The sequence below is a fragment of the Anser brachyrhynchus genome, assembly GCF_964034855.1.
Source record: "Anser brachyrhynchus genome assembly, chromosome: 21".
Taxonomy (NCBI): Eukaryota; Metazoa; Chordata; class Aves; order Anseriformes; family Anatidae; genus Anser; species Anser brachyrhynchus.
In genome coordinates this window covers 9,473,590-9,497,076 of record NC_137714.1, presented here as the reverse complement: position 1 = coordinate 9,497,076, position 23,487 = coordinate 9,473,590, and the positions used below count along the sequence as shown (strand labels likewise).

General features: G+C 40.6%; 1 protein-coding gene across 22 annotated transcripts in view; it reads right to left on the bottom strand.

Annotated features, from left to right (window-relative positions):
* Positions 1-23,487, bottom strand: part of SLC45A1 (solute carrier family 45 member 1) — a 77,829-nt gene that overhangs the window by 52,455 nt on the left and 1,887 nt on the right. For 6 of the 22 annotated variants that reach the window (XR_013941349.1, XM_080563953.1, XM_080563965.1 and 3 more), the window contains 3 exons: positions 5,046-5,242; positions 4,441-4,557; positions 3,591-3,690 (listed from right to left, as the gene is read on the bottom strand). The exons of 15 other annotated variants lie outside the window; for them this stretch is intronic. Coding sequence is in view for 5 of the 7 variants with exons in the window: in XM_080563953.1 (XP_080420079.1) it covers positions 3,591-3,660 (70 nt within the window). In the remaining 2 variants the exon portion in view is untranslated. Of the gene's footprint in view, positions 1-3,590; positions 3,691-4,440; positions 4,558-5,045; positions 5,243-23,487 lie in introns of those variants that run through there. One more of the 22 variants, XM_080563954.1, reaches the window with a different exon arrangement.

Genomic DNA, 23,487 nt, shown 5'->3' with positions numbered 1-23,487 from the left:
CTGACTGTACCTACAGCTTTTTGGTGCTGAATCATTACAGCTTGATCGCACCAAGTAAATCATAATGACTCGGTCTCATGCAAACAAGCAGGAAAAAATTATTTAGAAGAGCCTCACTGAGGTAAGTGGGCTGTCCTCTAGTAGGACACTGCTCCTCATCTCTAGAACCTCCTTGGAAGGGAAAATTGAAAACATTCAGCAGCAGCAGAACAGAACAAACATCAAATGTATTTTGCATAGAGCTTGAAAAAACTCCACTTCTGCAGAGTACAGAGTGCTCATTTTGTGGTGCAGACTACATTAAAATGAAGAGTACAGTAAGGACACTTCTATCCCTCTGTAACACTCAGCGTAGTAATTCAGGCTGTAATGCAAAACCTAATTTAATACAGCATAGGTATGTTGAAAAAGAAAACAAAAATTTGGGTTGGAAGGGACCTTAAAGATCATCTAATTCCAACAACATGAACCATCACCAGCCTGTTTCAAGGAGCACACACAAACCATTCCCATCCTGCCTGATGGCAGACTGCCTGCCTGCTCCTGCCTAGGCCACAGGGACTCACCGAGTGCCTCATAAGAAATAAATCACCACTGTTGTGGTTTAACCCCAGCAGGCAACTAAGCAACATACAGCCACTCACTCACTCTCCCCAGGTGGCATGGGGAAGAAAATCTGACAGGTGAAAGTGAGAAAACTCATGGGTTGAGATACAGTTTGCTAGGTAAAGCAAAACCTGCATGTGCAAGCAAAGCAAAGCAAAACAAGGAATTCATTCACTGCTTCCCACCGACAGACAGGTAGGTAGGTGTTCAGACACTTCCAGGAAAGCAGGACTCATCACACAGCTATTTCTTGGGAAGACAAATGTCATCATTCAAAATGCCTCCCCCCCCGCCCCCGCTTCCTCTTTCTTTACTCCAGCTTTTATTGTTGATCAAGACACCATATGGTATGGAGTATTTCTTTAGCCAGTCTGGGTCAGCTGTGTATCCTACCAGCTTCTTGTATACCACCAGCAGGGCAGCACACGAAGCAGAAAAGTCCTTGGCTCTGTGTAAGTACTGCTCTGCAACAACTAAAAACATCGGTGTTATCATCACAATTTTAATCAAAAATCCAAACCACAGCATTGTGTGAGCCTCTACAAAGAAAATTAACTCTGTCCGAGCCAAAACGATGACAAACACTTGGTCTAGTGGCTCATTAGTCCTAGCTACAATTGAATGCATTAGCCAACAAATAACTGCTTTGTACTCTTAAATTGTATACATGCTCCTTGCAAAATCTTTCTACATACTGTAAAAGATGTCTGAATATCTATAGACATCTAGTCTCTCATTTCAAATTTTATCAGGATTGTACTCCGTTCAGTACTTTCACAAAATAACTATCTCAGGGAATTATTTAAATCATTTTAGCCTTCATCCAAGCAGAAGCTGAAAAGTGTAAGATAAAAGGCCGCAATTTCTGTGATCTGCAAGCAATGGCTATACCTCCATGAAGCAATTGAGAATTTTTGTTCTAACAAACCCTGAAGAAACTTTGAAGGTTGACATTTGGGTTATGGCATTACAAATCCTCAGCTGATCTCCTATCTCCTCATTTCACGCTGCTCTTCAGAGTTAAGTCACAAACATCACAAGTCTCTATCCTAAGTCCTCTTTAGGCTACTATGGATTTTACTGATACCAGGGCCCTGTATTCAAACTACGTGCCTGTCAAGGGCCCTTCCAGTCTTCTTTCCATGTTTTATGCCACTTATACTCTACCTCTTTCCTTGGGTCACAGAGATCACAGATGTTTCCCCCAAAGTCCCTTTTGCTTCAATTATGATGTATTAATGTATTGACGCAGTTGAAGAAAGGCATTGGCATGAAAATGAATGCCATAGGTCTTCCTTTACAGCCCTCAAGGCGATTCCTAAGCAGTTATTTGTAACTCGTAAGACTATCCACCACTGGTAGGGAGTCAGAGAACTGAGAAGTGATTTGTATTCCAGACCAGCTATATGGGCTTTACAGTCTAACAGTAGGCTTCCTACAAGACCAAAACTATTTCTAAGACTGACTGCTTTGTGACACAAACTATGTTATAAGCTTATTACAGTTAGAGAGATGCTGTAAGAGGGAGAGAGGTGAGGCTTAGGTCACTGATGACAAATGTATACACTGTATCAGTGGCCACCTTTACTTTTACACATTATGAACATATTCCCAACAGCCTATTACTGCACAATTGAATCCAAGGAATAGTTTGCTGATGTTATTACAGTAAACAAAAACTCTAAATCGTTATGCTTATAAACGTTAAGATCCAAAACTATTGATTACAAGGATGAAAGTTATCTACCATTTGTTAATAGCTAGCAAAGAATATGGCAAAATAATGTTAAAACTGAAGCTATACCTATAAAGGTCTTCTAGGCATGTCACGAGCTTGGGTTTTTTCCACCCTCATGATCTTACCTGAGCATGACTAAAGCAATAGCAGTGTTAACTTGCTTTCTAGATGCTAAGTACTGCCGTAAGATTGAACATCACCCAGACAACATATAATTCATAGACATACACTACAGTCATTTTCTGCAATGCACATTCTAAGCAAGCTAAAAGTAAATTTCATATTCCCTAGAACTTTACTCCTGTTCCGTCTTAATGCCTTTGCTTTAGAGTAAATGGTTCGTGACGATATGTGGGTGTAATCTGGAAACAAAAGGCTCTTCCTCAGTCACAGATATGCCATGTGCTGAGAAATTCACTTCATTACTCATGCATTCCCAGAAGAGACTAGATGTACTTGGGCGCGACTATAAAACAGACTCTATTAGTTTTTATATGGGGATTATTTCTTATCAGCAGGAAGGGAAGCTTTATCTGTCATAATCCATCAAGAGGCTAATGTGGCCCCTGGCATGACCAAATCATACTAAAACTACTCTTGAATAAACTTTCAGATTGTAAAAATACGTTTGTGAATCTCAGCACAAGAACATAGTGCTCTAAATTCTGATATTTACACTAATTCATGCACAGCACTACATTTTTAACCATCTTTAGTAACCACAGCGTGACGGCAGTAAACTGATCCTCTTGATAATACCTGGTGTTTAACAAAATCTGTTAGCCAAATCTGATTACACTTTTTTGGCATGAACCACTAGAGAATACCTGTTTTAAAAGGTAGCTGCTACAATTGCAGCCACATATAAGGGATTAGCAATACCTGTCAAATGTAACTTTGTACCCTCATAGGCATGTTTGCAGCTGAGGGCAAAATTAGCTGAAAAGACGCAACGTGAGTCAAAGTACAAGTTATGACAAAAAAATACCAACCATCTCGTCGATCAGCTCCTCAGATGTGAAACTGATTCTAGGAAAGCTGTCTCTTAGGATTTATGGTTCGTATGCAACTGGTAGCCCAGAGCATTAGGTTCAAATGAATGACCCGGAAAGAGACAGCTTAAGGTAGCTCCAACACACTGAGTCCTGAGCACCACTGTGTGGTGCTAGAGACCAAGACTGGCTTGGATTCACTCCCAGACGGATCTGCTGCACTTGCAGTCAAGACTAGGACAGAGTCTACTCACCCACACTGCTCTCACGTTTACTTTTGGAACGCACACAATGTTTCACTCTACGCTGCCCATCTGCTCCCATACAAAAGTGTGGAAAGCAGCACCAGATCACCTGCAGAAATTCAAAGGAAAAAGGTGCAAGAACATACAAGCGGTCCATGACAACACATTCTACCATATCACTGCTTTTCGTCTGTGCACGCAGGTACAACAGTTGGACCTGCTCACTAAGTCACAGCCATGGCACAATAACATGTTTGCATGATATGCAGGACAGTCCGGGGTAGGGGATGCATTGAATTTTTAATCTAGTTCAGAGAGTACAGCTCCTGTACATCTAACTACAGCCTCAGGTTACAGTTTTTAGGCTCTGTCCACTAATAACAGTTGTTTACTCCTTAAAATAAAATCCAACATTACCAAAAAAAGACAGCAGTTTCACTGAATTAGGAATAACATGGAGATTCAGAGGCTGATTCTCAACTATCTATGTAGAGTTCAAAGTCATTTCTTATTAATCTTGCCTCCTTAAAAAACTTTTTAGGCAATCATTTACCACTGCATTTTAAGTTGACCATAAGACATGCAAAGAAAAATTCCAGGCAAAAGTTTGTCTACCCCTTAGGCACTTCCTGCACTAGCAACGGAAGTATAACAAATTAGTTAGGAAAATGCTTCAACTTTAGCTTGTGCCTTTTTCTTGCTTTTAAGCAAGAAATATTTGTCTTCAAATATCACAGTGTGGAGGCAACAATGCCCACTTTTGTGTCAATGTGTCTGGCTAGACTCAGAGCTGCTCCTCTCCAATAACCCATATTCTGAAGTAAACTCAGAATGAAGGATACCAGAGCCAGTCTCTTACCTTTTCCTACTGCTCTTCAAGCAGAATGGGTGCTTTATGGTCACTTGATCTACTGGGTCATCCTTTGCTGAAAGGAAATTACTAATACTCCCCTCCGCTAGCCTTTCAATCACTTAGCTGATGGAAGAAAAAAACCAATGGTTCCCTTGAGTAAAAAGCAGATAATTCAAGCATTCTCATGCTAAAAACCAACACTGCAAACAATTGAACAGGCCACAAATTGTTCCCTGTACAACTATGCCATAACCCCGATCATAACGACAGTAAACTATGAATTCTCTTCTCCCGCATACACACGTGGGCATTTAAAGCAAGGATACAAAAGACATAACATGCATGAGTCTTTTTTTTCCTCCACAACCATTAATCTCTTTAAAACTTCCTTCCTGTCCTGACTACAAGATAAACTAAAGGACCTTACTTTAAACAGGTGGAAGAAAATCTTCAGCAGTTAGGCTAAGTCTTAATGGGTGCTTGCTCCAGCCCTATGCTGAAGTATGAGCTGGGCATGTGCTAGCCATTAATTTTCTATTCCTCCTTCATTTCTACAGACAGAGGAGGAATATGCAAGTCAGCAGGTAGACAGAGCACACTATTTCAGGTACCTGACTTGGATGACTGGAGAAGCAGGATCTTGAAATGTCTCCTCCTTAATCTGGACATAGCATCTGATCTCCACTGTGCCAACATCTCTGCACCATTCCCTTTCTAATCATGATTTGTGCTTGCTTACTCTCACTGAAATCTCGACATCCCAAACAATTAGCGTACTTCTCTACTGTTCCTCGCAGTTCCTGACAGTCTTGAACAAGAAAAAAAATAGAGATAAAATTTATTATTCATAATCATAAAGGTTTCCACATGTGTATTCACACAATTCACAAAGGGGAAGAAACAACAAAAAATCAATAAATAAATCAACATGCTGGACTTGGAGAAAGTTTCCAGTCGTCAAGGAAAGGCTTTAGTTGAAGACTTCAAGACATTTTCACAGCTCATTGAAAAAAGTTTACAGGTTGTCTTTCTAGGTAAACATGTACTCTTAATAGCTTAGCTCTGTTTCATGGTAATAGTTTTCACACAAGCAGGATTCCTATGCTTGTTTTTGCTAGCTTCCTAACATTAATACTGTTTACTGAGCCTTGAATATTTTTTTTTTTTAAATGCTGGTCATTTTGTCACAAGTCTTGCTACTGGAAAGATTGTTCTGTGATATAAAGGAAACACAAGTACATTCAAGCACTTCAGCAATGAACTATTAATTCTTTGGCTTTCTGATTTCCATTGTGGCACTAAGACTTCCTTAATTTTTTATTTTTAACAGGAGGATATTTTCTAGGCAGCCTCGATAGGGCAGGGCAGACTACAGCAGAGGAATCTGGTTTGAGCCGAGTGATTTCAGAGTGCAGGAGTCAGGTAATGCAAATGAATCAGTGGTGTCTTCAGCTCCAGTTCTAATAGCATTTCTCTCCACATCAGGAGAAAGATCCTGTGCCTGATGAGCTAAGATCAGGCAGAGAACATGGCTTTCTGCATCACCTTCCAGTCTGAAGGACTGCAAATCACTGAATTTGACTTCTTCAGCGAATGTGGACACCACAAAAGGCACAATGGATCCCTGGGGCAAGACAGGAGAAGCCTTCTAAAATGTCCTTGGTCTTTCAGTTCTTTAAGAGCATCTTACTAGCATCAATTCAAACCACATCAGTTCCTCTAATTCACACTAAAATAGTCTGACTTCACATTCCTTCTGAATGCAGTTTATCTTGCCTGATTTTTCACTTGTACAAGTGACCTATAGACATACCCCAGATTACTAGTCCTGCCTCTACCACATCTTATCAAAGGCCTAATTCCACCAGCATTATTGGAGCAGGTGATGGATCCACAGTTACTATATTTGAAATTGTTACAAATTACAACTTTTTGCTGAAAGACACTGAAGGCATTCATAATCTTGCAACAAGAAGACTCCAAAAGTGTCATCAGAACTTGCACCCATTGCAGCGTACCACAGAATCACCGAATGGCTTGTGTTGGAAGGGACCTCAAAGATCATCCAGTTCCAAGCCACTCTGCCATGGGCAGGGACACCTCCCACTAGATCGGGTTGTTCAAATCCCCACCCAACCTGGCCTTGAACACTTCTAGGGATGAGGCATCTACAACTTCTCTGGGCAGCCTGTTCCAGTGCCTGACCACCCTCATTGCAAAGAATTTCTTCCTAATGTCTGATCTAAATCTGAAATAGGGTTATTTCAGTTTAAAACCACCACCCTTTGTCCTATCACTACATGCCCTTGTAAAAAGTCTCATCTTTCTTATAAGCCCCCTTTAAGTATTGAAAGACCACAATAAGGTCTCTTCAGAGCTGTCTCGATTCTCCAGGCTAAACCACTCCAGCTCTCTCAGCCTTTCTTTGTATCAGTGATAAACGAACTACGGTATCTTCACAAAGACTGCAGCACAAAGTCCTACTTGCAAGTCTTGCGTGAATGTTTGCAAGGTCTGAAAAATCATTGGGTAACTTCAGGGGCACTAAATTGTTACAAACAAGGAAGCCCACCACTCCTGAACAAAAAGACCAAAGCAGTTAAAGTTTTTCCAACTAATAAACCCTTTTAGAAAGAATATTATATTCACTCACTACAGAAGGTTCCAAAATATACACTTCTTCTGGAATATGTCTTTATTGTAACCTAGAGAAATAAGTAATTTCAGTAAGAATGCAGTAAAAATACCTTCCATTTGGAATAGCTTCACATGCTCAGATCCCACTTAATTGTGTCCTGGGACAACTAAAAGTAAGGTGGTTTCTTTTTGCTTCAAAGTAGAGAATATCCCTCACCATTTAACAAATTATGGCTTAGAGGAGACATTGATCTGTCCTGAATCTTGAACCCTTTTAGATCCGCCACCCTGCATCAGCAAAATCGAGTGCTGGTGATATCATAAGGGGCAAGTTTAAACTTAAATTATTTTAGCAAAATTTTAACCATGTCCAGAATCTGCTGTCACCTACATGGGGATGCAGGACAAACTCATACAACCTGGGGCCTATATTTACATAAAGAGTTCTACTCAAGGTTAAAAGTACTCTGCTCTATGCACAATTTCTTTCAAAGTGTTACTGAAAATCTGTGAACTTTCAGTGTCATCATACTATGAATTTGTACAATAACTAACTAGAACATGCAGAAAGTGAGTATTTTTATAAATGAAAAGATCTGAAGGAGTAACACTAAAACACAGTATCATTCTCTTACTTTTTGTCAGAGATGCCTTCTCATAAGACAAACTTATCATTTAGTAAATATGGATCACTAGGAAAATCATTATCTAGATATAAATGTTCTTTACTGCTACAGGCAATGGTCTGCTCCTGATGCTTGTGACTGACAGACTCATGAAAGATTGTCCTAAAGGCTGTCCTAATGACATTTTTCCCTAGCTATTTGCTTTTGTTGGGCAATGCTATGCCTATAGTGCACTCAAAACCTGAGCTATTTAAGGAACAGATTTGCCTCAGAGTGTGTTACACCTAAAGACTGATTTTTCCAGGTTGGCCTTTTCCCTCTGCATTCACCCTACAGGATACTGCTTTACAAATAATAAATACTGTTTCCTGTACACAAAGTCATAATAAAATGAGATTAAGTAAATACTTGGTCTGTTTGGTTTTTTTTAATCCACAAAATAAAAAACAGAAAAATGGCATGTGTGGGGAGATTAAGACTCAGCCTGCCTGCATGTACCGCTGTCCTCTCTCTGCCTCTGGGAAAGGAGATGAACCTTATCGAGTAATTACAGCAGGCAGCAAAGTGTAGTGTCAGCTGAGTCAATGCAGGTATGTTGTTACTGTTCCCTCACTTACTGCTGCTTACTTGCTAAATGAACTGACCCAATGAGTCAGTCATTGCAATAAAATGATGTAACACAAAAATTCTGAACTAGTAACCTCCAATATTCTTTGAACACTTGGGAATAACCCCTGCATTAGTCAGGGAGTAGCAAGTGCAAGGTGCCATAGCCTTGGTGAATCATGAACAAAAGAGACTTGTAATCTCTTACACCTCTGTGTAACACCCCTTGTTTTCTTCCACTGCAGGCCCATGTTTTCCCAAACTGGGCACACAGTGTAAACACAGCTGTGATTCTGATTCTGGCTACATCCCTACTAGTCCATGACTCATCCAAGCACACCTTATTCAATTATAGTTCCACGATCTGTGCTCCTCCATGTTTACACACATCTATTTGCTACACAAGATGCATTTCTGCATTGGATCTTTATCCAGCTATCCTCCACCTGAAGACAAATACAGCGTCCTATGTACCAAGCAGCCTGGTCTTATGCTTCCTGTAAGTGTTTTGCCTCAACAGAATTGATTTCCAATCCCTCATAAAATCTACCAAATTACAAATATCGCTTTTCCAATTAAGCAGTCTCTACTGGCTTTGTCAGTCATTCTGTCAAAAATGAAACTTCCAAACCTGCTGTCTGAAAGCCTCTCCATCAAGCAGGCAGCACTACATATTAACACCAGGCCTACTCAAAACATCTGGATATTTGTCAAGGGAACACGTCAATCAATTTGTTTCCCACAGGTTGAGTTAAAGCCTCTCTAGTCTCTACGGTAGGGTGAGTAAGCTTAAATGAACAAAGAATTAATATTAATGCCTATAATACTCAGACCTGCAGCAAGCAGTTTGCTATACTGCTGAATAAAATACCCTCACTTCGTAGCTTTTTGCAGACAGGCAGTGACATCTGGCTGGTTCCCAATACTCTGAGTCACCTAGGTGAAGCTGCAATTTCTGCAGTGCTGATGTCTGGTATTTGGTACAGAGTGATGGGAGCAGAAATAACAAGGGAAAATAGCTCACAGCTGAGCAATGAATTCCCCTCTGATCAGTACACACAGGGCTATATCCATATCACCTCCCACACAAGAGGTGGAGCCTCCGAGAACTCCAGACTCTCCAACTCCAGAGACTGATCATCTCCAATTTTTGCTTTGTATTTGTGTACACCTATTTCCCTTCCTCGTCGCCAGCTTTGTGGACTTCAGTTATTTCTATCCTTAAGGATGCAATTAGTCTGCTTCACAGTGTTTTCACTGTGAAAATCAGCTCAGACCCTTTGTGCTGCTTATCTGTGATGGCCCCAAGTGTTTTTTAGAAAGAGCTGGAGAAGGCAAATATTAAAAGTACACCCTTCCTTCCCAATTTTTGACAAAACAACAGATGATATATTAATCCTGCTGACTATTCCTTACAGAACTTCTCCCTTCCTTTAGTCTCTCTGGTCATTAAGATACAAAAATGGTTTGTCCTCAGAACCACTGGAAGTAAAGTGAGGATTACAGCTTTCCCTCTCAGCATTCCATGCAGAGTGATCGGTCACAAAGGGCTTTTTCCTTCTCCTCTGATTAACAAAAAACAGTGTACAGCATTGGCCAGCACCGCATGCTTTCTGGTATCACCTGGTACAGACATTAAAGCATCTAGGTTAGATGAGTAGAGGCTGGAGCTGTGGAAATTGCCTTACCAGTTCTGTGAAAGACTTACTTTAAAAGAGGGCACAAGGTGAGGACAGCATTTCTGCACTTAAAACATTTGTCACAGCAAGGGGAAGCCGCAAAGCAAACTTGAGGTGCCTGTTGTGACAACTCCTGAGGTTGTATGCTGAGCTCAATGCAAATATCCATGCTACTTTCCTAACAGCACCATGATGAATAATGTTAGTCATTCCGTAAGCACAGAAAGAGGTAGTCTCTCCATTGCTGGTGGCAATAAAGAAGTAGACACTCTGGACCAGAAAAAAAGAATCCATCTAATTCTGTCTTGCCTAAATGAATTGTCAGTACCAGCATCCTTAAAGCAGGATGTAAATATATATATGTATATATATATACACATACATACACACACACACACATTCTACATGCAGATAAGAGCTTTCCTTACAAAGAAAGAGCTAACCTGGCTATCAAGTTTCCCTTGTGCAATTCCCCGTCACTTTGAGGCAAGAAGGTCAACAACACCCACTGCATTCTAAGCAGTCCTCTTGGCTACAACCCCTCTCTGCTATGGAGAAATCACTGCCAACAGACTTATGCCAGAGCCTTAAAGGTCCAGCTCCCACATCTTCATAACCTTGGTAAATGTCTGAGCCGTTAGTCTTACAACTGGAGAAAATCAATCCTTTGGCAAGAACAAAGCAGGCGACCAGGAGGGGACAGCCAGGAAGCCAGGGATCAATAGGTGGAATTGATCAATACTTAAGAAATTCTCTACCGTGAGTTTTAGATAACAGCCTCTCTGAACTGCAGATAAGATGCAAGTGGGGTTGAATATGGTTCAGTAAGTTGACTCATCTGCCCCATCCTATCCATAAGGGCTTACCTGTTCTGAATCAAATTTCACTAGAAAATCTCCTGACTAGCTGAAATGGTGACTGCTGTTTTAAACACGCAGTACGGCAAGAGCCTAGCCAAATCAAATAAATTACTAGTCACGTAGTCTTCCTGGGGCTCGAGTCATCCTTGGGGAAGGCCTGTGGGCAGGCAGCTCAGCACTGCTGTCAACACAAAGCACTTGTGAACCATCTCCTTTGATACAGATGGCAGCTCCAGTGCGAATCCTTGGAAGGTGCCCTGGGACACATCTATGCCAAGACTAGCAGCCTCAAAGAAAGCATGTGGCTTGATCTTCATTGCTCATTACACACAGATGAAGCACAGTTGCATTTTCCCCATTTCTACAGAAAAGCATCATTGACAGTAATACAAACACAGCCTCTCTCTCATTTTCCAGTCTAGTTTCTTCAGAGACAGCAACCAGCAGATCTAATGCACTTAAGAAGAGGCCTAGCCTCTCCTGAATCCTGTCTGACCTGAAATACTAGCTTTGTTGGCCAGAGGCCCAGGTGAGGCAGTAACCGTGACACTACATCCAGTACCTTTGCTTAACCTTTTCCCTCCCATATTGCCAGAATGCATTGCAGATATGTTGGCATCTTAGCAACAAAGAACACTTCATATACAGCGTTTTATTTCTCTTTCCAGTTGAGCACACCTAATGCAATGTTCCACAGCAACTACAAACAGTACAATCGATGCCAAACTGTGAGTCAGATGCTAGGCTGTGTCTTGCAAGCATTCAGTCTTCCTTACGGTCCTCAGGGCCAGAGGCTGCTGCACCAAGCGCCTCCAGTATTTCTCAGGGAGGGGCTCAGCAGCACCCTCACCTTTGGCCAACTGCTTGTTCTGTTCCACCCTCCTGCTTCAACTCAAAGAATGGCCAAGTGAGCAATGTCCTTTTTTTTTCCTGCTTTCCCTAGAAAAAAATCCACAGGATTCCCCCCAGCACACATAATTCATGTCAGCTGGACAAAGACATTCTTAAAGCTTTCTGTTTTCCTGTTTTTAGTATGAATTAGATCATTTGACAATTTAGAGTGAGAGGGCCCTCAGGACATCTCTTGTCCAACCTCCTTCTCCAGGGAGGATCATCAGCCATGAGGTCAGACCAGGTAACTCAGGGCTTGATTCAGTCTGGTATTGAAATCCTTCAGGGATGGAGATTGCACAGCCTCCCCGAGGAACCTGTCCCAGTGCTGGACTGTGAGGAAGTTTCCCCTTATATCCAGTTGCAGATGACAAAATGGCCTTTTCAACCACAGAAACTTTTCTGCTCCTGCTCTGGTAGTTTCCTCCTTTTGTTTCCTAACTTTCACGGTGGTATACTCACTTATCAGACCCCTGCTCTCATCCAACTCCTACTCGTTCCCTTATTCCTTTCTTGACATTCCCTAACCTTGACTTCTCATCTTCACTACACCATCCCCTACACTTAAAACACCTTGCTATTTCTTTGCTTAAAAACCTTCCTGGGATTTCTTGCTCTCATTCTCTCCTCAGTTTATTCCCTAAATTCTCTCTGATCTAAGAATGCCTGCTAGTCCCTGCAGAGGAAGATCCCATGCCACCCTTTTGCTTGAAATACTTGTAGGAGGCCCAGGTCTTTTCCACTCTGCATTCAAAAGCATCACTGGAGTGTCTGCCTTCCTCTCTTCTGCTGCATTCCTCAGAGCATCACAGAAATCTCTCACAATATATTTTGAACTGGCAACTAGCTTGGTTTCAGATCCTGCCCTGGAGACTCTTGACAGAGTACTGTAGATGCAGCCACAACTTCCATGAGACAATGCTATCGCGACTCTCAGGGCACGTGCCAATTTCCAAAGAACTTCAGACAAATGAGAGATGCAGCCCAGTTGCGCAAGTTACCCCTGAAGGAACTCCAGGTGAATTTATAGTAACATAAGGAAAATGCTGACAGACTGCTTCCCTGCCCCCGTCTAAGGGAAAAAAAAAATCAACAAAAACAAAAAAGATTACAGACTGGGATATCACAGCTACCTTAAATCTGACTTCCAGCTGTCAAGTTGTACATTGGGTGACTCACGGTTACTCAGTTATCAGGACAAGTTATCAAGCCAATTCTTTCGCTTTGACACCAAGTAATAATGACTCTCATGACATTTCTTCCTGTTCACTTGCCTGCCAAATAACACTGATGATATCTTCTTTACAAAATAAACACCAGCTACCATAACCTGATGTACAAGCAAGCTGCTCCAGCTTCTCTCACGATAGTACAGTTTAGGTAAATCACCAGAAACTGTAAATTCAAGTTACTAAAAATACTTAACATACCTTGTATCGCCTAGGATATGCTTAGGCATCTACATCTCTAAAAAAGCAAAGTGGCTTCTTAAAATTCCATATAGCAAAAAGTCCCTAGAGAATCACAGACTCAGAGAATCAGGAGTTTTCAGGCAGGATACAAAGCCCTGCTATCTAGTCTGGCCCAGACACTGAAATGAATTGCAGACCAGTCAGCCTTACAGAAACAGACCGCAACTTCGGGTAGCCATGCACCTCAAAGAGGAAAAGGTAACGCTTATGTAAATTTCTCTTCTCTAGGCTGAGTTTTATTTATCCTACTACCCATAGCAAGTTCAAAGCATTTACTGAAGGGCATTTAAAACAATTCCACACCAAGCAAACTGGTAGAAAAGGCACTGTTGCTGGGACATCCACCAATACCCTTATCCTTGAGTGTCCTATTGTGGGGCAGCCTACACAAGAACCATTTTATCCTCACCTGGCAATGTGTTCTAATGTATTACTGTAAATTTTGTTTTATATCAAAAACAATTTGTTTTACATAATACATAGTGTTTTACTCAACTCTAGTCTTCTGTACTGTCTCTAATAGAGGCCACTATCAAATACAAAAGGAGAACACAGTAGAAACGGAGAAGCGCAAACCTTCAACTTCTGTCCATCATCCATTACGGGTTCACTAGTAAGCTCTAGTGACACGTCACAGATTATAACAGACTTACGGTCAGCTACCTGCTCCAGGCCCTCTTCCTCCTTCCTTTGATGCTGAGGCAAAAGGGTATTCTGGATGAACCCTTCAGAGTTACCATGAGCTCATCCTGCCCCAAAGGAGCACTTTCACTGCCTTATTTGTTATAAAATAACCTGTAGCTCAACTCAAGTAACCAGCTCATGCTATAGACCGATTTAAGAACCTCCAAGCCTAAAAACATAAAGCATATCCTTCAACAAATACCAGAAAAATGGCTGGAAATCTAATTCAAAACCCTGATAAGCCCTGCTAACCGCTGAAATCTGCTAGCCATGTTTCTGCTTAGCACTCAAATACTGGTGGTACCCTCTCTACCCCAGCAGATGAAACAGCATCCTAAGCTACTTAGGGGAAAAAAATACTTCAAAGTAAATTAGCTGGATGTTCCCACTAGCACAGGCATACAATACACTTTTATTCCTCAGCGATCTCTTTTTACGCTAAAACTGCTTGAAGGAGTTGAATAAAAAAGTCAATCAATTAATCTTCCATGACAGCCCTCCAAAATCACCAGCTCTAATTGGAGCAGCTGTGAAAAATAGCCAACAGAAAGTAGAAGGGGTATGGCAAACCAGACAGGGTGCAGTGAAGTAAAGCCTTCACAAGCTTGCATCTGAGTCCCACATGTGACTCTAGTCTCTGCACCACAGGTGATGTAGAGGAAAAGGTAACTACAATGATGAAACAAAGAAAGGCTTATGTGGAGAGACTGAAGAGCAGCACAGAGATGCTGTGATTCCGATCTGGAGGGAAGATGGGTGCAGGAGACTGGAAGCATTATGATCCAGGTTAAAAAAAAAAAAGGCAGCAAACAAGCTGAATGTGCAACCCTCACCACATATGGTTACTTGACAGACCCTGTAATTTTAAGAGTGGGGGCTTTTGTGGAAACCAGCAGCAAACTGGGTTAAAGCAGATAAAAGAAAACACTTTGCACACTGAGTAGGGAACTTCCAGAGCTTCCAGTGGCTGTGGAGGCAGCCATGCTCAGCAAGTTCAAAATGGGACCAGATAAATTTATGGAAAACAGATCTGTAACCCAAAAATACAGGACCAGTGAGAGATGTAAGCTCACTACAACAGCTGTGGCTTCTGCGGGAATGCAGAAGGACTGGGCCACAAGAAGTGTGTGGGCTTGCTAGCTTTCCCCTGAATAGCCTTTCCTACTGCTATCACAGGCATTTGACTACTGGCCTAAATCAACTTTTAGTCTGACCCATTAGGGCATATCTCACGTTGCTTTTACTCCCGCATACAAATCTCTCAGCTTTAGTTTGATCCACAGCCAAACAGAAGATTCAAATTCAAAACTTCAGCTTGTACATTGCCTCACACATTGACACCTGCACACACACACAAATCCTGAATGGATGTTACTTTCATTATACAAAATTCTGGATTAGCTTTATTTTCCATTGAAATATGGGCTGTCACTTGTGATCTGGTCAGCTGACATCAAGAGAGAATGCAGTTGAACTGCTATCAATTACTGCACTGGAATACAATACAATTTTGATAGACAAGGAAAACAATTATTAATGTGCCTAGCATGATTGCGCCAAAGGTTATCACTGGTGTTTGGTATGTATTGAAGACAAGCAAATAAGCAGACAAACATTCTTGTAAACAGTGAGCAACTTCGGAAAGTATAAAAGTACTTGCACACATACCTCTGCACACCTACAGAGTACTGTGCACACATACCTCTGCATGTATGCATTTGTGTATGTAATGCTTATTTTCAAAGTTATAAAAAGAGGATTTAAGATAAGTCATTAACCCATCACCAGAAAAATCTGTCTGCAAAATCCCAAAGTTCTCCATCAATGTATAGATATCACCTTTTCCTGCTAGAGTGAGGAGATACTAAAGTAACTTGGAGATGAGACCTGTTTTACTAGAAGTCTCATCACAGCAAAACCTTCATGAAAGCCTTATTTTGAAACTACTGCTTCCAGGAGGACCAGAAAAATGGGCAGATCACACCAGAATTAGAAAAAACTTGCGTGCCAATTCTGAAATTGAGTCATATAACTTTGCTTCATTAAAAAAAAAAACAGACAGATTTGGTTCAGTGTATTTTAATACATTTAAGGGTCATTTTTTTTTTTAACTTGTCAAAACATATGCCAGGCATGTGTGCAGCAGCCAGGTAACTTACCATTTAGGTACTTTCTGAAAACAACATGCAAAAACAAACATTTAGTACAGATGATTATCATTTATTCTTTGATTTTAGCTTCATACTGCTATCTTTGCATCACTGTATTTAATTGCACTCCACATTTCCTTCATGATTCATCATCGCATAATAAACTAGATAAGCGCTTTATGGGTGTGTTGCAGATTTGCACAATTATCTGAGTCTATTGGACTGGAAATGACGATTTGTACTAACTGAAAAGATCACGTGGCTTACATAGTTAGTGGGTGTTGGTTGATTAGAATGGAAAGTGCCAATTATTGAAGGAGAAAATAAAGATGAACTCATTATGTTTAAGAAGTACCTATGTCTTCCTGGAAATGTTAAGGTTTATCTGGGATAGGATTCCCAGTTGCTAAATTAGAAAGAAAATTATTCTTCCTGTGTTTGTGAGCACACAGGAACGGCAAAGGAGGAAGCAGGGGAGATGAAGGGATAAGAAAACAATCATCCAGGAACAGGATGAGCTTCCATACTAAGGCCACCTCCACCACTGCTGCTACCATTTCTCTACCCCCTGCCCAGCAAACTGGATACATCTGTCACACAAACTGCAACAGGCTGTACTGACTGACCAGTGATGAGCTGCTCTGCCCTTAGTGGATGAAGAGACTAAGCAGAGCCTGGAAAGAAAACATTTCAACGAAGTTATAACTACTAAACTTGTAGTGACCCTATGGATGAGTGTAGTCTTGAGACTACATCAACTTCTGGACTTGCCAGTACCACTGCTGGACATACCATGAACTATGCACAACCATGCACGTGCAGCCTCACCACTCCAGACCTCACCTCACCGTCTCTCACAAAGAACTACTCCCCAGCCACACAGCAGGAATGCTTTTCCCTCCCCGCCACATACATTAAACTCAACAGCAAATTCAATTCAATCATACTTTTGAACAACTCAATCACAGTACCACAAATCTGCACCTGAAGTGTAAAACTCAAATGTCCCCAAACTGACTGTATTTGAAAAACAAAAACAATAAAGTTATTCCCTCCATTTATTTATTTATTTTTAATAATTCTAGATGTTTTTAATCTGAGGTCTGACAATGCCGGACAAAATACCAAGACCCTTCAAAAGCTCATGTTTCTCACTCCTGAGAGCAAATTATTCCTACAACAATGCCAGCATCAATAAATTCTGGTTAACCTTGTAGTCTTTTTTTTTTTTGCCAGACTTCATAACAGAACTAATACACATAATATATCAAGTAAACATCATGTAGAAATAACCTCATAAAAATGTATAATATACCTCATTTTAATGAAATTATCTACAAAGATATCTCACTGTCAGAATTTCTACTATCTGCCAGTCTTGCTTTTTCTGCCAACTTGCATTAGTGGCAGCTGCAAATTCCAGCAGCTGCTACAGGGTTCAGAAGTACTAACCGAACACAAAAGTTCACTCTGCAGTATTTCTGAGTAACTTGAAACAAGGTCTGTAGTGGGATGCAAGCGTAAGAGGGAACTTTTCCTGTCCAAATAAATATGACCAGTGAATTAGTTTTGAAATGAAAAAAATCTCCGTAAGTTGAAGAGCTTACAAAATGTACAAAAAGTTTGCTGAGAATTACTGTGATCAGCTTTCTTCCCCTTTTCTCATCTGCTTGCAGCCAATACTGCTATGCACAAGTGTAGTTAAGATCTGTCCTATACAGACACCGTGCGTATGTACACATTAATGACAAATGTTTAGGAGAGAAAAGCTATTCTCACGCCTCCATTTTTTAGATGTCCGATTTGAAATGTTTTAATGCAACCTGATTCGGAAGGAACAACCTTAGTTTTTTCTCTACACAGAAATTATTTAAGTCACATATACACAACCTTGAGTAGAGACAGGGGACTAGAGATACCAGCATTTAAAATTATTTCCAAATAAGTATTTTAAATATCAGTTATTTAATTCCAAGTGCAGACGTAAGTAAGGAGCTGAAATTCATAGGTTTTGCTTAATCTTTATCATTAAGTCCTAGAGTGCTCAGCTTCTCAGAAAAATCAGTGTTTTATTAGTACGCACAAAAAATGTACTGATGGAAGTAAACTTTAGCCTCTGGAATTATTACTGTTGGTCTTAAATAGATATCGAAATTGTATGTCAGATTTTGACATGATTAAAAAAACAGAGCCAAATCCAGTAGCACAGTCTCACTTTGATGGGGATGTCCATAGTAAAGGATCAGTAGTGCAAATACATACACACATCTCAAAATAAAACTGGACAGTGGACTGTCGCATCCTCTTCCCCATGAGCTGTTTAGGCAGAATCTCAAATACAAATAAAATTAGCTTTACAGTGTTCGGGAGTCAAGTTACTGAACTATTAACTTCTACAATGATACACTTCACACTGTTTCCAAATACCATTTTTCTATATATAGCTTTTAAACTGAAATCACTGGTTCAGAATGAGAACCAGCTGATCTTTACCCCACACTTACCTTCCTGCTCAGTCTACTCTTATCTCCCTGGCTCACCAAAGCCAGGCCTACTCTTACACTACTCCACTCTCAGCTCATGTGAAATCTCTGAAATATCCCTTCCCCTGCTTTCAGAAGTTTCATAAATAGATAGATCAGGGAGCCCAAGATTCCACAGGTTATGTTTTTAATGGTAAGCTATCCTTCTAGGCTGTCAGTTTTACTTACAATTTATTTTGTAGAGAACACAAACCATGCCAATTAGTAATTCTCTGCACATAAACAATTTTATCAAACGAGCTGACTGTGGTGTTGCCATTAATAAAAATGATAAAGCAAACCATAGGAAAGGCACAGAGAAATCAAAAGAACTGACTACTGTCACTCCTTTCAATCTCACTCAAGTCTACCAACCAGTTATGAAAACTCTAAAAGACCAAGCACTTCTAGACTTGCCAATACAAAATACCCCAACGTCTACAGGTGCTGACATTTACTTATTTTGAAGAGTTCCTGGTCTGTCTTGACAAACATGAGTCTGGCCACAGCAGTCCATACATCTGATGCTACACAACACATTATGCCAGGTGATCAACTCAGTAGACACATGACTTCAGCAGCATACACTGCAGTGCATGGGATCATCTGGGACTGGCTCCTTCCACTGATGCGTACCTTATCTAATTCATGTTCCTTATCTTGGCGACTCTGATAGAGCCTAATAAACAAACTTTACTTTGTGTCAGGACCAGTTCAGAGCCCCTTGTTTCAAAACTCTGCAATGGGCAAAACAGTTGAGACCTCTTGCAGCAAGGAAGAGAAATCCTTTCCTGGAAGGGGTAATAAACACACAGACACACACAAAGACACACGCACAGGTGTTTTGCAGCTTTCAGATGCAAGCTCGCTTTGTCCATTTATCAAAGCCAACATACAAGGTAAGGTATAATAGCTCAAGCAAAGCACTACTAACCACTAATCATATAGCTTCTAGTTCTTTGGAAGAACAGCCACCAAAACCAATGTCTACGCGCAAAATACTGTGTGAATACATCCTATTGTTCTCAACCCTTTTAGATTATCTGCAAGAAAGGCATCTATGTAGTGGGAGTTCACTGTGGAAGAGAAAGTACACTGGAAAAGGAACCGTCTAGTAGATCACAGTAACAGACTATCCTATGTTCTTCAGGAAGGATCAAAACTTAAGCCATGCTGCAGAACCTTACACTGCAAGTGGATAGATTCCAGAAACTTCCCCCAAACTATTATGATGCAAAACACTACACTCCTGTGGAAACAATACGCCTAAAGGGCATAAAAACATAGTTTGAACCAATCAGCTCACAACAAGCCCTCTGGCTCTGTAAAGCAGCAGATAGACTGGGATTTGAGTCAGCTCCTCTGTTTCTGCTGATCCTCCCACTGTTCCGCTATGGAAAGTCTCTCAACAGTGCCCTGAAAGAATTCCATATGACAGGGAACAAGCAAGCTCCAGGTATTCTACCATAGTAGAGCTAGGCTTTTTGACAACCAGTTTGCATGGCTGAAAGCAAAAATGAACTCAGTCTGGGAGGTCTGTATAACAATGTCTCTACATCAGCAATATACAAGCAGTATTTCTCCAAAGCATTCCAATATTACAGGATGGATAGTAAAAAAAACAGATGTGACTGTGGCCACTTCTGGAAAACACAAGTGTGAACAAACAGCTATTTTTAAATTATCAAGTTCCATTCCAGCCTAAGCTGTTACAGAATGTGTGTCAATCTTTGTCCTTTTTTGATCTCTTCCCTCACTCAGCTTATGCTTGTGTACTGAAGAAGTCTGAGCACATGATTACCCCATCCAGGCAACATGCCTTTGAAATGGCTTTTTAATTTAGACTCTCCACTCCCTGACAGACTGACTTTTGCAGTATGTCTGTATTTGCTGTCTAGACACTTGCATATGCTAACCTCTAATTTAGCTCTCCTTTACTGACCCATGAGTTTTCATTCCCTTCTGTGGGTCTTCTGGCTAAACTGGAAATGCAGCACATTCATTCTGCCCCGTACCTCCCTGGTGTAACTGCATTCATACAAATCTGACCACTGAAATAAACATACGTTCCTCACTTACAACAACAAATCCTTACACTGAAAACGTTTTGTTGCACTCTCCTAATCCTGTTCCCTTCTTTGCTGACTCCAAACTCAAAGAGCAGAGCAGTCCTTTCCTGGAAGAATCATAGAAACACAGGGTTGGAAAGGACCTACGAGATCATCTAGTCCAACCGTCCTCCTATCACCAATACTACTCACTAAGCCACTAAATTGTATCCCTCCGCACCTCATCCAGATGCTTCTTGAACACTGCAAGGGACAGTTGACTCCACCACCTCCCTGGGCAGGCCAATCTGCACAGACAGGGACCTAAGCTGAATTTTTTATGCAGAATCTAATCACTGTGTACCCAGTTACATAGGCAGAACATGATGAAAATGTCTGATTGAAATATAGAAGGGAGAGCAAAATACAGATACATCCTAAGAATAGCCAAATGCTGGCTCAAATCCAAGGTCCATCTAAGACAACATTGCTTCTAGCTTAGGGAAAAAAGAAAACAACAGATGATTAGGGCAGTGGGCTATGTCCTCTCCCAACAGTCTGACACAATGCACTTCCTCTACAGCCTTAATGGATTTTTCTTTCATCAGTCTATCTGCATGTATTTTTTTTTCAACTCATGGTAACACTTCGGGCATCTGCAGCATTCACATTTAATGAAGGTACACAGATGAGAGCTCACAAAAGCCATGCCGTACTTCCACTTTAAATAGTACGTTTGCACAACAAACCACTTCCATGTGCCTGAAGCATAAAAGATTTCCTATCTGTGTCATTTTCTACAGATGACTTAAGAGGCAATTTAGCTTTATCCAATTGCTTTAAAGTCTTGTATAAGGTGAATTCATATAAAGCCTGAATAATGGGCCCTGTATAAGACAGAATTTGAGCATCAGATGTGCACAGTAGCATACTGTTGCCATTGTAATCCAAGAGTCTGCACTGCTTATCTATGGTTACACGTTAATGAAACTCATTGTCTCTGCCTCTTCCTCACACACCCAAGTCTTTCTCTACCCCAAAGTATGTGCCACAGTACACCGCATAACATCCCCCTGTACAGTAAGAAGAGGTATAAAGTTTATCTGCTTGTAATATGGGCAAGATAATTTATTTACTCACGTACCAGCACGACTTTACAACTGCTGCGTGATAGCCTCTGATTCGCTAACAATTCAGTGAGATTATAAGCAGTTCTGATGCAACCTGTATGTGTTGATTTCCTCCAGATTAACAGATGCTCCAGTTGATTTCTGTCACTTCAAGTTGATAGGTTGAAAACTTAAGTAACTAAGTTCTGCTGTTCTCTTTATTTTGCTTACATTGTCATAATGCATGCATCACTATAGTAAGAGTACCACACAGACTCCTTAACCTCACAATTCATACGTAGACACAGTCAGACCACCACAAAGCAGAAGAGAAGATAAGGACCTGAATAAAACATATGAAATTAAACTATGTAGTGATCACACTGTTTCATTTCTGCTGTGCATATCTTTATTCTGCTTGAGGTAAAGACCGTGATTTTTAGGGAAGAGATGAGGAATGAGATAACTCATTCATTTTGGAAGTCAGTATCCAAGCGAAGGCTGATGTGTTGAACCTTAAACTATCATATAATGATAAAATTCATAACTTTCCGTGATGGAAAGGTTTATTCACAGACCACCTTCTGCATTGCTTTTTGCTAGGTTTTCTTTTCCCAACTGACTCCTTACTAAAGGGGCTGATAAATCCTACATTTGAAATAACTAAAGTGATAGATTGTCTCAACTCTGCAGAAGCACCTCTGGACGTGCTATAGAATTGTACGTACACCACCCTCAGTCACATAACCAGTCACACAAAAACTGGCACCACAGCATCCAACTTACACTTTATTTACCTCTCTTTATAAAGGTTTTTCCTCTCTGATGACTGACCATAATTGCCTTTTCTAGTCATTTACAAGAAAGGAAAGAAGAGCATCTAAGCTACTTACTGCCTTTCAGGTAAACAGACCGGAGGTACACTTACTAAAAATTAGAGGAAAAGGGAAAACCTTCCTGCTCCAGAGCAGCTTCCATGAATAAGCAGGATTAAGCTATAATACAGCAGCTACTGTAAAATGAAGTTATTGTTTACAGAAGTTGGCTTACCAAAAAATCACAACGATCTCCAGGATGACCATGTAAGAGCTAAATCTAACATCCTATAATAAATATGTATGTTACTTCCCATGTTAGTCTTTCATTACGAAGTTTTACTTTCATCATTTTGTAGCTCCCCAAGGAGATTTTGCCTTTCACTGCTCCAATTGCTACTTATATTTTTGACATTCTCCTCTCAAAACAAACAAAAATAACAGCTGAGAATCATAAGTGTTAAAAGCAGGAAATATTAAGGGCATCAAATCAGTAAGAAGGTATACACTGCAAAGCAAGCCAGAAATAGGACAACTCTGATCAATGGATTTCCAGTATCACAGGGATTCTCTCTGCAGTATGGAGCCCACAATACTATTTTTCCACAAAATTCAGACATTTCATTTATTATCTGCAGACAAGTCTGTTATCCACCTCCAAAGCAAGGTACAATACAGACTTAGAATATCTTGTAATACTAAGCTGGTTAATATTAAACATCCAGAACGTCCAAGATTACTTAGGAATTAGACTTTAAGGCAATTACCAAACTGCATGGAGTAGTTTACACATGCCAACAAAACTGTGAGGTGTTTTAAGAGTCCTGAAATACCTCATATTGCAATGAAGGGACACAGACAAGAATGTAACTGTTGGTACATGATCTATTACAAGGAAAGGATATCAATGGTTAATGATGTTTTACTTCTTCAGTATGTTCCAACAGCGAGTAA